The following is a 16,348-nucleotide window of genomic DNA, read 5'->3' on the forward strand; positions in this document are numbered from 1 at the left end:
AGGAAAATAAAATAAAAAATTACGTTTGTAAACCACAGTAACAAGTTTTCTTATTCTGTTCCTTTGCTCTGACAAACCACATGTTCATGGGTTTAGAATAAATAAGTCATAAATAACAATAGAACTAAACCTGAATAAAATTGTACATGTTTTATCTTTCTGCATACCTATCATCATCATTATTGTTCAAAGGTTTTTGGCTCCCATTTATACAAAGCTCTCTTCCATATTTGTGCACAGCAGGAAAGAATCCACGAGTCTGGGCTTTACCAGCTGCTGAAAATCTGAATCTTCCAGTCCATCAGGACTCATAACTGCTAGTCTCCGCAAGGCTGCCTAGAAAAACAAAACAGCATGATTGCAATGTAGTCAGGTTTGACAAAGTCTTCATTGCAGGAATCCATTATGACCATACCTAAATGACAGCCAGAACTCAAAACTCAAGTGTGCAGGTCTATGAATTCTGCTGCCTGGGTAATCTCTCCTTATCGTCTTCATCTGTCAGATGAATCTTCCCTCACACAAAGTTATTAAATGACAATTATTTTGGGGCACATTACTTTTAGACTTAAGCAGCAGGTTTAAAAGCCCTCAGACACCACTGACAATATCTATCAGAGCTTGAAGCAGTTCATGTCTCAAGGACAATGTTTTTCCCACATTTTTATCAGAAAACATCTTCAGGCAGTTGCTAAAATATCAGGAGAAGGAGAATTTCTGAGACAGGGAGGTAGGTAACGTCTCAAGCAGTAGGCATGGATTCAAGGAATGTGCAGCAACAATTTCAATGAGACAGAAAAATCAGTCTGGTTTGCTGCCATCGCTCTGTGGTCTCTGCTCTAACTACACAAGATTAACAAGTCTTCTTGGCATGTAGAAAGAATAATCACAGCATTTTCTATGCTAACATTTATACTTTCTTCACCCTGAATGAGACCTGCTTAAATGAACAAGCTGCAATAACTGAACAAGCTGCAATTACTTTTACATTTAAAACAACGCTAATAGCATAAAGCACTGTCAAACAATGTTCTTCAGTCTTCATCCACCAGAGCTTGTGCTCCAACCCTAAATCACCCATGTCCCCAGAGCCCTTTCACAGAATACTCGGTGAAATCATTCAGCTCTGGCATTTGGCTCACAGTCCTTGCAGTGCAGGGCCAGCAGACGGGATCTTTCTCCTGAGCAGAAATAGTGTTAAGCTTCTGTTGCCCACTCCTTGGCTGGGCACTATATTGCCTTGGTGACACAAATAGAACAAAAAATTGGATTGGAGTGGAAGCACGAAATATCTTTTCCCCTTTTTGGATGCTTTACATAAATATTTTCACATATATGCGTGAGTGCAGATAAAGGGCTGCTACCCCCATGACTCAAGGTTAATTTCAACAAACATAGAAACATCACAGAATGGAATTTGTGAATTCTTAAATTCCAAAGTGTTCCAAGGAAAAATTTTGGTGCCCAGTAATGTGAAGATGAAGCCTTTTTTTCTTATGTGTTTAAATCTTCAATCCAAGGATGAATAATTGACAGCATACAGGGATATGCTTAAGGGGAAAAGCAGGAGACTCTGAAATGAATTTAAAACATTTCTGACATACTTATGCATTTTGAAATCTAAAGGGATGGGGTTTTTTCCTTAATTTTCCAGTATATGCATGAAAGGAAGACTAAAATGTACATACCAGACATGCCACTAAAACAGAATCACTGTTATTTCTTTCTGTTGGTGATCTGCAAAGTTTAATCAGGCGAGGAATACCTGAGTGCACAAAAGAGTGTCAGGAGAAATAATTTAGAAAAACAACTTGTTATTTTGTGATATTTTTTAGATGCATCATGTTTCTCTTTTTTAGTAGATATGATCTCTAATACAAATATGATATGCAAATACCTAAGGGACTTTCCATGGAGCTATACAGTTCAGAGCAGTCATAATTAATAGTTGTAAAGCATAAACAAATAAATTGGGTTTACTTGCTGCTGCAGTTTCAGAATGGAAATTGTGACCTCCATTTCTTCCCTACCAATCCTCCCACACACCCTTAAAAAACTCCCAAAGAACATGTTCTCTCCCATTGGATTCATCACATCAGGACATGCTGGGGTGCAAGTTTTCTGTGCCCTGACAGATCCTGCCTGAGGGTTTACATAAAGGAATGGAGGAGGCAGCAGTGCCAGTTGGCACAGTAGGGCACAGCTACGTGTTGAGTGGATGCTGCACCTCAGGTTCCTCTGGGAAATGAGCCAGAGGTTCATTTAGCTCCATCTCCTCAGTCATCCTCTGGACAGACTCTGTAGGTAATATCTTTCATAAAGTTTACCAAGTGAGGCTAAAAATTAAAAAGAGCTTCTCCATGACTGGCAGTTCCTCCCTCTTTCAGTGCCATTAAGCAGGGGACATATCCTTACAGCTGAGTTTTACGGCTGCGTCTGCCACCTCAGGATCTCGGCTGAGCCGTGCCAGGGTAACTGCAGATTTCTGCTGGACTCGCTCACAAGCTGCAACTTCTGCTGGATTTCCTGAGGAGGATTTCTCAAAGAGCATTTCCATTAAAAGTTGAACACCTTAAAGAATACAATAGCCATCATGATCCACTCTCAACAAAAAAACTCAGTGCAAAAAAGTAAATCTGGGTTAATGCAGACCAGCCACTGCCCAAAAAGGGTACGGAGAATACAAAAATGAAGGCTGAAATTTTGGCATCAACATCCAGGCACATCTGATCTATGCATGTCTGTCTTCACTAGGAAACTACAGAACTTCTGGAACTAGAAAATGCACAAACTCTCTCCTCCTCCAAATGTGGATATTTTAAATTTCACAAATTTATTTCAGTCAACCAAATGTAATCCCTTATTTGCTTCTAAATTAACCTGAAGGTAATCACTACCTGAAAAACCTGTAGTGACATATTTCAGGTCTCTAAATGAAGTTTCACTCTCAATTTAAAAAAATATTTTTTGTTTGTTTACATATTTTTAAGCAAGCCCTTAAAAGTTTTCTTCTCAAGCTGTTTAAGTGTATTTTAGAATGAGAAAGCCTTTAATAAAGGAAATAATGAAATTCTGTTTCTTGACATTTGCTGTATGACTAACTCTTCACTCCAGAAGAGACAATGTCATCCATGTCAAAGCAGCTTCATTAATTTATTGTTGCCTGTAGGATTTGATATTATTCTTGTAGCACCACCAAAAAAAAAAAAAAAAATTATGATTTCTCTTTTCTAGATTATTTTAAGTGTAAAGACAATTATGTGCTATTAGACTCCATATGCTATTAGGAATTCAGATTACATCAGGTAGCATCAGAGGATTTCAACTGTTAGAACATTTGCATAAATAATTCAGAGAATTATCATCAGAACCATGCAGCTAGATGATAATCAATCAACATTAAAAAAAAGTCAAAGTTGAGAAGAAAGTACTTAAATTCTCCAGCATTTGAAGACCATTCTCAGAATGTGGCCTCTGACTAGCACCTGCTTACTGCAACATTAGGCAGACACAAAAAAGATTTTGCACACAGGATGAGTGCCAACACCTCTCAAGAGCCAGGGGGAAAACGCTTCTTGTGAAATTCCATGATGGAGTATATATACAAATGTTACCTGGTGTCATTGTCCCTGACAATCCACTTCAGTGTCTAGCACAAGTTAGGCCGACTTGGCCTAGCAAAGCAATATATGTGAATTTTCACTGCAATTTAATATTTCTCACAAAAAAAAAACCAACAAAAAAACCCACCCATCTTACTAGATTTCTTGGCCTTGAAATTGCTGGTAGATGTATTAATAAGACATTTACATCTTACTACATTACTTGTATTATCACAATACAGGTTGCTGAAATACTTTTTACTACTTTGCTTTGCATCTAGGAGTAAGTCATGCACACAGAATGTGGACATAAATGCAAAGTTTCCTAAAACAGTGGCTTTTGGGGGGGGGCTGTGTAGAACCATCCTCAGGACTCATTTTTCACCCTACAGCAATGTGCAATATCCAGCAGAGACAGGATGCAAAATGAAGATTTTTTTAGTGAAGCCTTTCTCCTTTACTTTGTAAGTACTACATTACCATCTACTCAGACTCTCCAGAAACAAATGAAAAATATAATTCAGCTAAAATACATACCATTTCCTTGAATGATTTCTGAAGCACACTGGTCCAACACAGACATGTTTGCCAATATTGTTACCACCTGTTGTTAAAAAGAAGGAAGTATGAAGTTTAGTTGTACAAGTCAGTAATATTAAATATCATAGGGGTTCATAAAATAAATATGGCAGAAATATGGTAAGTATTTGGGAGTGCTGTTATTATTGCACTGAATCAGTTCAGGTGAAATGCTAAGAAATCCTTGCAAAAGATTTGGAGGTTTGAGCTTTGATTCAAGGGAATATTTAATGAATATTTTTCAGTTTTGTTGAAGTCAAGAATTGTGTGCATGTCAAGGTATTATCTCAAAAGCAACTGGACTTAAAATTCTGTTTGTGCCTTTCCAGAGGTAAAGACCATGGTTAGGCCTTGTACCAACACATTCTGTGTTGATATGTCCACAAGCACATTCTGAGTTCTTGATTCACAGAATTTCTTATCCCAAATAGCCTTAAATGATTTTGAGATTAGGTGTAGCTCAACTTGTTTAGAGTGATGTAGCAAGCGTCACAGAGGCTGGACCCTGTGGTGCTGTTGGCTTTCAGTCAGCCATTCCCTTCATTGATTTCACATACTTTCTCACACATCCTGCAAGACATGCTTCTCAATCCTTCAAATAGTTTGCTTTTTGCAAGCAGACTTTCCAGTATTAGCAGCACGTGTGAGAGACCAAAAGATAAATGCTAGAGATTGTCAGAATGCAAAACAGAAATAATAGTCTTTCTTCAGAGGTTCTAAATTTTCTCTAATCTAATTCAGGAAAACTGGCCAGCCTCAAAAATAATGGTCAGTTTTAGAACTGGTTATCAGCTTTTCAGCAGTACAGTATCAGTTCAGAAACCAGCAAACTTCTCAGATGTAAGGAGGCATGAGATCAAATCACCATTCTGATCTCACTCTGCCATTTTAAAAACAAGGATGACTCATTTCCGATGCTGTGACATAAAGGTCTTCCACTTTTGAAAGTAGTGTTACAGTGTCATCTCTCTGAATAAATATACTTACTTAGCATGCAAATGTGTTGCTGACACTCTACAGAGTGACAGGTAGAAATATGGTAACTCAGTGTATGTCTATGTATTTATTCCATATTAATTATTAACTGTGTTGCAGTCAGAGTGTATATGTTTTCTCATTCGAAATTATATCCCGTTAATGAAAATTGCTTCCTCTGTGAAGAATCTGTACCCCATGTGGCTCTCTAAGCCACAGACGAAGAATTCAATTAACCACAATTTGAATACATGCCAATTATTCCACTGCTTCAAGTTATTTTGTTTAATAAGTATTTTCATACATAAAAATAGGTTGCGTGCATCTTTTGACACCAAAAAATTATTTAAGGTTATAGCTATACTTCCTTAGTGTTGATTATGTGGCCGCCATATTTTGCAATATTTATGGACTAGCTTAGAGGGTTTATATGTAACATTCTCCAGAGGGATATAAAAAAGACCCTTATGATCCATGAACATCAAATTCTACCTATTTTATCTTCTAAATTCTTAGTAGGACTCAAAAGGTAATTAAGCCATAGATTAGCTCACTCCATATGAATAGATTTCTTTTCCCAAGAAAATTCATTTTCCTGTGATGTAAACAATGTAACAAAATAGGACAGTATAAAAATACAATACGCAAGCAGAATACAGAGTTGACTTTAAATGCTCTATTTCCCCTACACTTTCCTATTTTAAAGTTCATGCAACTTACATGAAAATTTCCTCATATAATAATACAAACCAAATTTCAAGGAAGTTTCCTATTACGGATGAGTTCTCTAGAGGAAAACACAAACAAATGTACACTCAATTTGCTTCAGGAAGTAATACTTCTGTGAGCATTGATATTAATGAAGTCTCATCTCTTTCAGATTTAGAGTTGATCAAAACACATAAATAGATGCTTCCAATAGGTTCTCTCCCACTGCAGATTTTTTTTTCTTTTTGTCTAACGATTTTTTCTTTTTGTCTAACGATTGCAGTCTTTATCTTTGCTTCCTTCCCTATTTTCTAGCTCCAAATTTCATAAAGCCTTAGGCAGTCTCAAAAATAGCTACAAAGTCCTGTTGACTCAGCAAACCAGTTCAGATGTTATTGTGAGACACGGAGCACACAAACAGATACAGATAAAAGTGACTGCCTAAGCCACATTTCACAGCCGAAAATTACTGGAAAAGAATAGACACCAAAACCTCTTTCAGAACTAAAATGGTTTTGAAATTATTGAAAGACTTTCAGATATTTAACACAGAATCTCTATTGTTCAACTGCAATTTTTAATATAAATTTCATTACTTGCTCAAGTAACTGACCCTGTAAAAGAGTACACTCCATGATTACAAAGCACTGGCGCCTGACACAATTTACAAATTTACAAAATTCTTGCAATTTTTCTCGATTGCTAAGACACACAATGAACTTGTGATCAACTCAAAGTATAAGAAAGAAGACATCCTGAAGAGCAGGACACGTGAGCCCTGGTCACCTCCTAGAACCATCCTACCCTGCAGAAGGAATGTGCTGAAGCCACCAACAAATTCTTGACCGGTGGGCTTTGTAGATGTGCTATTAAGCAAATTTTGTCAGAGAATTCAGTATAACTCCCTGCCTCAGCACCTGTATCTCTCCTAAACAGATCCCCTTTGGAGGTGGATCTTGACCCAAGCATTTTCAATATCTGTATTTTAGCAGTGCTCTCTGATAGAATGACCCAGGCTGGTCCACATTCCATTCTCTACTATCCAAATCCATCAAGAATTGCAGGTGCCTCTCTAGAGCAAAAGTCTGATAAACCTGGATGCTGCAGTCTTCTCTGTGATCTGGAAGCCCTAAATCCACTCTACCACAGAAATCCACAGAAAAATAGACTTGATCAAGAAATAATCAGCATAGAATCATAGAATGGCTTGGGTTGGAAGGGATTTTACAGATCATCTAATTCCAATCCCTGTCATAGGTAGAGACACTTCCTACTTGAACAGAGTTCCATCCAGCCTGGCATTGGACACTTCCACGGATGGGACATCCACACCTTCTCTTGGCAACCTGTTTCTGTGCCTCACCATCTTCACAGCGAAGAATTTCTCCCTAATATCTAATCTAAACCTACTCTTGTCCAGTTTGAAGCCATTCCCCTTGTCCTGTCACTACATGCGCGTGTAAAAAAAAATCCTCCTCCATCTTCACTGTTGTCTCCCTCAGGTCCTGGAGGGCCTGTGATATTTGTTTGCCATCAGATGGGATGATTCAGGTCAGTGCCACAAGTAGCGCTGCTAAAAACAACCAGAGGAACAGGCCTCCAGGGCTCCTCCTGTGCCCAACACCTGTTTTGGTGTGCTCGGCTCTACACACCCAAACCACGGGGCAGTGAGACACAGGAAAAGGCAAAACGTCAGGAAAGGAATTCTCACACCAGCTCATGTTTTAGCACCTTAGCAAAATATCAGCATGCAGAGGTTTCACTGGGAGTAGTAAGATTTTTCACAAGAGACTAAGTAGGTAACCGTCAGAATTTTTAAAAAAACAACGCCAAATCAAAAAGCTTTGAAGGTTCATCTTTAAATAGTTTGTTGGTGAACTGAGTATAAAGAGATATTTGAGGAGGAAGGGCACCTTTAGATCCTTGGAAAATTTCCCTATTGTAGTGGTTTTAGGTTTGCCAAATTCTGTTTGCTAAATTTAGTGGAATGGTTTTAGTGTTTACTCTTTCTGTGGGAGAGGATCAGGAGAAGTAAAGCGGGCTCAAGCTTAAAAGTAAATAGTTTTATTAACACACACTAAAAGACTGGAAAATTTGAAAAAAACCCCACAAAACAAAAAATTAAACTTCAAAACACTCTGCCCTCCTCTTACAAACTGTTCAGTTTTTTACAAACAACACAGAAAGACACAACCTGTCATTTTCAGTCAATTTCACCATTTAAACAACAATCTTTCTACACTTTGGGGGAGGAGTTTCTCTAGAGTCCTATTTGCCACAAGACAAAAACAGTCTTGTGGCTCCCAGTGTCACAAATCTGTAACCGCCTGGAGTTTTTGCAGATTGTGCAGTTCCACCCATTAGCAGCCTTTCCCCTGGCTACTCATGGGCCTCTCAGTGTATCTGGGGTACTGTTAAAGAATGCTTCTTCTAGTATGAAACAAGGATTCTCTTCTATCTCTAAAATCATCTCTGTCTCAAAAGAAATAGAGACCTCTTTTTACCCCAGGAGCCGAGGTCTTCAAATCACTCTCTAAAATCATCTTTGTCTCAAAGGCTGAGACCTCCTTTTACCCCAGGAGCAAAGGGCTTTAAGATTCCCACTTAAATCCCAATTATATCAATCCTCAACTTTGACTATAACCAGCATTCCCCAAAAAATCATTTAGATGTTACAAGAAACAGTCCATTTCTCCATAGTTTACACCAGAGAAGTTCAGTTAAAAATGTCCACATCCTCAATCCCTCCTTCCAATAATCATTATCAGTTCTTTCACTCTTGCTCCACTGACTCATCTGGTGTCTTTTCTATGTCCACTCTGTCTCTTTCTTTTCTCTTTCAGGGAAGGGTTAGGCCTTGGAAGCTTCACGTTGCCAGGAAAAGGTTAAATCTGCCCAGGCCAGCAGTGGCCATGGGATTTCCTGCCCCAGGCAGCAATCTCTTCCCCTCAGACCATCCTTCCGGATTTCCTCACTCCACTCTTTTTCTTTCTCCATCTGGAAATCACCAGAGGAGGGGAGGGGAGGCAGAGGGGAGCTCTGCCCACCCCTCGGTGACGATCGGTGTGACCTCGGCCCAACCGGGCCCACGGCTGTTATCAGGGGCCCGGCAGAGATCCCTCCCTGCTCCGGGCAGGTTTCTGAAGTTGTTGATGTAAAGCTGCAACCTCTCCTCCCCCGCCGGGAGCCGATGGAGCCCGGCCCGGCCTCGGGCCAGATTCCCCCCCAAAGATGGGGGGAGAAGCAGCAGGCCAGACTCAATGCTGCCTCTTCAGCTGGCCAGGAGGGAAAGGGCTGACCTGAACAAAATCAGGATTTATATGGGTACTTTAAAAAGTCGTGTTCAACATTCTCAGTGGTCAAAGCAGATGCCAATATCCCGAGGTAGCCTCCGACAGGTGCCTGTCCTTTCTAAAACAATTCCAAGGTCTTGACAGGGCAACACTCCACATTCCTCCCTAACTAAAAACCAAACTGTGCCAACCTATGACACTTATTTAATAAATAAAAAATAATGGTGTTGCTTCATATTTTTCAAATGTCAATACAGCATCATCTTCTTAAACTTGCAGTTGCCCTGGAAATAACTTCTTAATAAAATAACTTCTAAATAAAATCTAATCAAAAATATCTATTTTTGTAAGCAAAATAAGTAAACAGATATTAAACACAGATACATCTCTAGTGACAATACCATGCATTATAATAAAATTGGCAGTGTTGATCTTTTTTTGTTATTATATATATATTTCATAATTTAAATTTTGTTTCTATTTCCACATAGTTTCCTTTCACTCCCTCAGACTTTCACACATATTGAATTTATGAGTGGTGAACCTTCCTTATAAGTTCTGTAGTCTGCTTTGCCCTGAATTGTAGGAATTTCAGTTGTCAAGGGCAATTTAAATTTGAGAAACCATAGTTAATTAAGAACCATTAAAATAGTTTTCTTCAAACAAGTCACCTTGGAAATTGTTTTTGCTAAAATGTATAATTACTAACACTATAGTAAAACTTTTCTAAACAATTAATGGTGACTAATGCTCATCAACCAGTGTACAAAGATATTGAATCTTTGTTGCAAAAGTAAAAACTAGATTAAAATGCTTTGCTATAAAATAAGATACACTTATCACACTCTTATTACTACAATAAGAGAGTGTAAATCTGTAGCTATCAAAGAGATTTAAACTTAAAGAACATTTAAGAAACAGAAGGCTTCTCTGAAAACTTCCCCTCAGTGGGAGATCTAAAAGTTTTTCACTTTATTGTGAAACCAGCCACTAAGGAAGAAAGATGACAAAGGATTTGGAGGATGAAAGCACTTATTTTAGCCTGGTAAAGGGCTAATATCTTCCACAATTGAGGGTCCCTTACCTCATTAGCGGGAGGGGGAAGTGTCTACAGATGTGGAAGGTGTGGTGCTAATATACCTTTATTGATAAAAAAGGCACACTGCTCAGTAGGCGCTTATCAACGGTCCTGACATAAAAAGAAAGACACAGGCTCAAAATAAAAATTAGCAAGTAATTTAATAGAGTGGCAAAGTAGATCAATACAGAATTGCTAATTCTCTTAGTTAATTACTCCTTTAAGGCTGATTCATCACTAAGTAATATTAACTTTTGTACATATTATGAGAGCATTTTGTAATTCATTCAAATAAATGACATAAGCATAAATCATAGTGTGTCTGCAAAGTTCCAGATAGCCACCTTCAGAAACAAAGTGGCACCGGGAAAGTACTCAGAAGCAGGACAGAGTCTCTGTTTCTGAAGGTAAGTTAAAACCATCTGAATGTCACAATTCAAGATCCATCCACAGGGAGATGGCAAAATAGTGCATTTAGCAGGCATCAAGAACAGGCATTACAGCAAGTTGAAGTAGAAAAAACCTTTCAAGATATTACCTATCAGGAGAAAAGCTACAGTAAGAAATCCCTGGAAATTTATGTGGGACATTATATTGCTTAAAAATAGAAAATAATTCCAATTGCTTTTGATAGCCATTTTTGTGATTGGGAATTTAGTTTTTCCTCCTGAAAACAGAAAATAAATACACCTAGATGAGCAGAAGAAGCTAACATCCCTCTAAAATAATAACAGTGGTTGGAGACAGGATCTGCTTGCTAAGTCTAGGTTTATTCTGATACAGTGCCAGGGAACTGTATGTTTGGCATGCTGAGGCAGAGCAACTGAGACTAAAGCTGTAGCAAACTTACATTTTGGAATTAAGGAAGTCTTTACTACATTTTTATTTACTTTACTTCCTATTGTTGACTAACCTAGATAAGAAACAGGCAAAATGGCCAGGTTCTCACATTATTTGTCTTAAAGAAGCACATAGGACATATACCCTGTATGGGTCACATTGTGACAGAACATATCCCATAAACCAGGGCATACAACTAACAGAGTGATTGAGCTAGTGGGCATGGTTTTCTGTATTTCAGATTAAAACCGGGGGGTGGGGGGGGGGGGGGGGGGTGGGAAAGAATAACCATCTCTCAGACTTCCTTCAAGACATTGAAAAGTTTCTCATGTTTGAAACAGTCTCAACCAGCCAAAGGCACCTTAGAGATCTGTTCTCTCCAGAGCAGAGCACAAATTAGCCTTTCAACACAGATTAGTTTTTCAACTAAGCTGAGATTTTATTCTTCCAACAGAACCCCTTGATTTGCAAGTGGCAGCGCATTATCTTGCCCCTCATAGAATCTAAAATATGAAAGGCAGAATTTTAATAAACAGGAATTTTCACTCAAAAATTTTAGTGTTTAAGTTAGGCAGTATGTAACCCTGAAATACAACAATCCATAGCATTGACCATATAATGCCAGTCAGTACTGTTATTTATTCATGCTGGTTAAATGGGCATGAAAAGAGAGAGATAAGCAGTTAAAAAAAAAAAAAAAAAAAAAAAAAAAAAAAAAAAAATACATCAGGAAAATTATTACAATCTTACACAGGAAACTAACTGGAATATCATTGATATAATGGTATGGTTAAAATTCAGAAAGTCAGGTGATTTGGGCCTAATTTTCAATTTTGTGTCTCTTACTAACAGCCATGCTTCTTTCTTGATTTCTTAACTTTTAAAAACATTTTTTTTTTTAATTTATCAGTTCTCTTTCTAGCTATATCAGTTAAAATCATGTTTTCTCAGTATCGTCTAGTCAATACTGGAAAAGATCCCACACTTTTAATGTACTATTTACCAACCACAGTGCACAGTCAGGCCTCTCAGAGGGAAGGCAATTCCAACCACATATCTAGTGCCAGAGCTGGATATTAACAGAGACCTGTGCAAGAAAACAGTGCAGATACACTTTTATGACCTTGTCCACATGTAAAGGCTTTGTTAATAAACTCCCCAGTATTCAAGAAAGTCAGATTGAGAAGTAGTACTACAAGTTTCTTTCATACAGAGAGGGATTTTCAGAAGAAGTCTAAAAGAACTGTTACTACTCTTCTCATTAAAAACATTCTCAAAGTCTTTCACCAGGGATTCAGCAACACTTAAAAATCAAAACTTCTTTATATTAAAGTAACATCTGTTTCTAATCTCCTTTTGACACTTTATTTAAGGGGGGAAAAATGTGAGGAAAGACAGTTAAACACAAATGCCTGATATGGAAAAAAAAAGTGAAGAGCAGAGAAAAGAATGTGGAACCTAAAGGAAGAATGGTATTAAGGATTTAAAATCTTAAATGACACAGAATATCTCAGTGTCAAAACCAGAAGAATCTCCCAAATACCAAGAAAACAGGAAATAATTTATTAGGGGAAAAAAAAAAAAAAAAAAAAAAAGCAACCATTTCCAATTTTTCCTTCCAGGTTAAGAGTCTCTCTCGACCTCAAACAGGTCTGAAACATAATTCACTGATTTTAGACCTAGGAATAACCACTTTAAAATGGATGTGTTCACTCCACATTAATTCTTTGTCTGCCTGAATAAGAGAAGACAGAAGGTGTTAGGCTATACCTCCACAACTTCACAGGTAAGGTGAGAATACTAACAACACTGAAGAGACAAGTGGGAATGCAGAGAGAAAAATTGTATTATACATAAACATACTGCACCCAAACATACATATTTCATATTTTTCTATGTAGAGTCTAAGATGATGGATAAAGTCAAGATCCTGAATGATAAGGGGTTTGGCTAAATCCTCTTCTGGCAGTGCTTAAACTCCATTAAGACACTAGCCAGCTGAATCTAGGCATGAACCCTTCTGAAAGGATACTTTGATGCTTCTTCAAAGTAAAAAAATCCTGCCCTTCAGAAAACAACTATCTGCAGAAAGAAAAGAGAGAAGAGAGCATGGGACATTCATATCCTTTTTGACCCAAAACTGGGGACTAGGGAATATACTGCTTTATGACTGTTCTTATACAATGCATTTTTTTACAAAACTAAGGAATCTCAACATAATGTTGCTGGCTATGGAAACAGCCACATGCTCCTATAAAATGGACAATGATAATCTTGTTTATCAGTAAGTCCAGCTCTCGGTTCTAGATTTCTTTCCTGACCTAATCTAACACAACCTGAAAGAAGGAGGTTGGTTTTCAGCTAGTGAAGGCAGGAGAAGTTTCTCATCATTTGCACAAAACAGCTTTCCAAAACTCAAAAGACAGAACAATTTTAAAGATGCTTGAGCAGTAAAATATTTTTTTGCAGGCAACACACAATGTATCCAACATCCAACTCGTGTTGCAGAATGTTATTTATTTGTAGCATCACAGAGGGTGATAACTAATAATAATTCTATGTCCTGTACAGAAGGACATACTGTGATTTTCTGGAGAGATAAAATGGCACAAAGGAAAACAAAATTCAGTGTTCCTTCCTGGAATTTCAGCCGTCTTCCTCCCAGTTTTGTCTTACAGTAAACCACATTTCAGTCTAGCAGAATAGAATTTTCTTAAATCTGCATTAATGCTAAAGTATTAATATACTTAGAAATATTAGGTAGCTTTCTATAAGTAGCTGTGCTATTTAAGCTAAATATTTGTATGAAATATGGAGCATTTAGGTTTGAGTGTTCTTTCATACAATTTTATAATATTCAGACCAAATTTTGTATGAGCTATGAATCTTCCTAGTTTGTTTAATTGTTTCAACTCAATTCCAAATAATCTCTTTCACTGGCCAGGATGACTTGATCATTCAGAATGGACATCCATTCATGAAAATATATTTCACCTTGGTTCTATAATCCAAAATAAAATCTTGAATCAAACAATTTTCAAACCTACTCATCCTTAATGTACATCTCCCTAGGCAAATGTCTCCTGCCTGGTACATAATTTTTTATATAGTGGGAAAAGATACTGACTACCTTACCTAAAAGAATTTACAATCAAAAACCAAAATGGCTATTTATAATACCCTTAAAAAATATAGTATTGTAGTGCTGGTTTTTTTCAGCTGAGTGTATTTTCCTCATTGCAACTAGGCACAGAGCAAATTAAAAGGCAAAATATTCCATGAGACTGCTGTAATTGTCAGACTCTGTCCTCACCCCCAAATACAAGACTGAAACAATTTAATCAAACCCACACTTGCTCAGGGATTTAAAGGAAAACTTCTTGTAAGGCTTTCACATTACCAAAACTGCTTGACTGGTAGCTCTTAAAGACAAGATGAGCAGCACTCAGATTCCACCTGGACATTCAGTGTTTAGTAAAAGAAGACCCCAATGTAGGATTTTATAGTTCCTATTGATGCAGGAGCCAAGGAGTCTGCTCAAAAGCTTCCTGCAGCAGTACAGAGAACATCACCCTTTCTGTTGAAAATAAAGGGTTATGGGGGATGAAATCTCCTCAGTTCTTGGAAGGAAGCCATCCAGTTTGCTGTTCATCTAGCTAGTGAGATGAACTTGCAGCTTGCAAGCTGCAAAAGGCCTGGAACTAAAAAAAAAAAAATCATATGTATTTCTTTCAATATCTACCTTCCTCAAAAAAAGAAGGGGCTTGCTGTGCTACCGACACAGCAAACTGCAAACTCAGAGCTGACAGCAGAATTCAGATGAGGTCATAAAGAAACAAGGAAATCAAAACTATGAGAGCATATGGGGAAAAAAAAAAAAAAAAAAAAAAAAAAAAAAAAAAAAAGTGAAGGATTGTACATTCGTAATAATATACAGCCATGTCAACACCACAAGTGATAGCTCTGACTTTGCCCAAAGAGCAGTACAGTAATTATGGCTTAATTCTGTCTTTTTATGCACAGTGCTGAACTGAAAAACTAATAAATGCTATTAATATAATATAAAACAGCCCTAATCACCCCTCTAGAACACCAATAATCAGTTCCTAGGGTCCACTGGACCTTAATCTCCAAGGTCTGTCTCCTGCTTAAGGGTAAAAAAAGCCTTCTGTGGGAGTGAGGATCCCAAGTCTACCATAATTCATCTGTGCATTAGCATAGACCTTTAATATTCTGTGTCCCTTTACTAAAAAAAAAAAAAAAAAAAAAAAAAAAGGTGAGAAGAAAAGGGAAAGGCAAAACTACATTAGCAGTATTTGCTAATAAAAATTTGCAAAACATCTACCAGGCAGACAGGACGTGGTCCAAAGCCCACCAACATCAGATCCTTATTCAGCTTTTGGAGCTAATTAATCTTTGAACTGACAACTGTATATTTAGTCTCCATATATACCTTTGCCTCAAAGCTCTGTGCAGTCAAGTTTTGAATCCCTCCAAAGAGAGAGATTCCACAATCTGTCTGGGTCTCTGTGCCAGTATTTGGCCTACTTCATGATGAAAGACAATACATTCTACTATCTTAGATATATGGAACTGCATTTTTTTTTAATTTTATTTTTTGAAAATCATGTTAAAGCTGTCATATTTTATCATGTTCAAAAAAAACCCAAGCAAACAAACAACCAAAAAAGCCACCACAACAAACCAAACCAAAGAATGAACTGAAACAGATAAAGAAAGAGGCATATAATAAAAAGAACCAAGAAGGAGATACATGAAAGAAACTTAGGTTTGGCTATGTCAAAATGAACACAGTGCTGAAACCTTTTGGCTTTTACATAAATGCTATAGCAGCTTGCAGAGAAATTCCTCACCTGATCCCGGGAATACGGAGTATCCACTATGAGTTTGTCTGAGCATGCTGCTAGGAGAATCTTCACTGCATTTAACTGGAGCAATATTTCACAAGCCATGGTATCAAAGAAAGTAATATTGGCAAGAGCTGCTGAAGCCAGCAGGAAAACTTCACCTGATGAGGCTTCTTGGCACAGTTCTAGGAATGCAGAAAATAAGCTGAATAAAAGTGATTCCTTCATTACAGAATTTAAAGGCAATATTTAAGCATCTGCAACCTGCAATAAGGATCTTATTAACCAATAGGAAGTTCATATAAACATGGAGATAATAAAAGGAAACAAAAAAATATAAACTTAATTTTGTCAATTATGTAACATCAGAGTGGTTTAAGGTGGAAAAGACTTCTAAGGTCATTG

At 37.4% G+C, this 16,348-nt stretch overlaps 1 protein-coding gene across 1 annotated transcript in view; it reads right to left on the reverse strand.

Moving 5' to 3' along the window:
• Window positions 1-207: 207 nt before the first annotated feature.
• INSC (INSC spindle orientation adaptor protein) overlaps window positions 208-16,348 on the reverse strand; it is a 139,090-nt gene continuing 122,949 nt past the window's right edge. Inside the window, exons 9-13 of the mRNA XM_058421058.1 lie at window positions 15,950-16,128; window positions 4,140-4,206; window positions 2,416-2,571; window positions 1,689-1,765; window positions 208-336 (exon numbers count right to left, since the gene is read on the reverse strand). Of these exons, the coding sequence (XP_058277041.1) occupies window positions 208-336; window positions 1,689-1,765; window positions 2,416-2,571; window positions 4,140-4,206; window positions 15,950-16,128 (608 nt within the window). The remainder of the gene's footprint in view (window positions 337-1,688; window positions 1,766-2,415; window positions 2,572-4,139; window positions 4,207-15,949; window positions 16,129-16,348) is intronic.

The sequence above is a fragment of the Hirundo rustica genome, chromosome 6, assembly GCF_015227805.2.
Source record: "Hirundo rustica isolate bHirRus1 chromosome 6, bHirRus1.pri.v3, whole genome shotgun sequence".
Taxonomy (NCBI): Eukaryota; Metazoa; Chordata; class Aves; order Passeriformes; family Hirundinidae; genus Hirundo; species Hirundo rustica.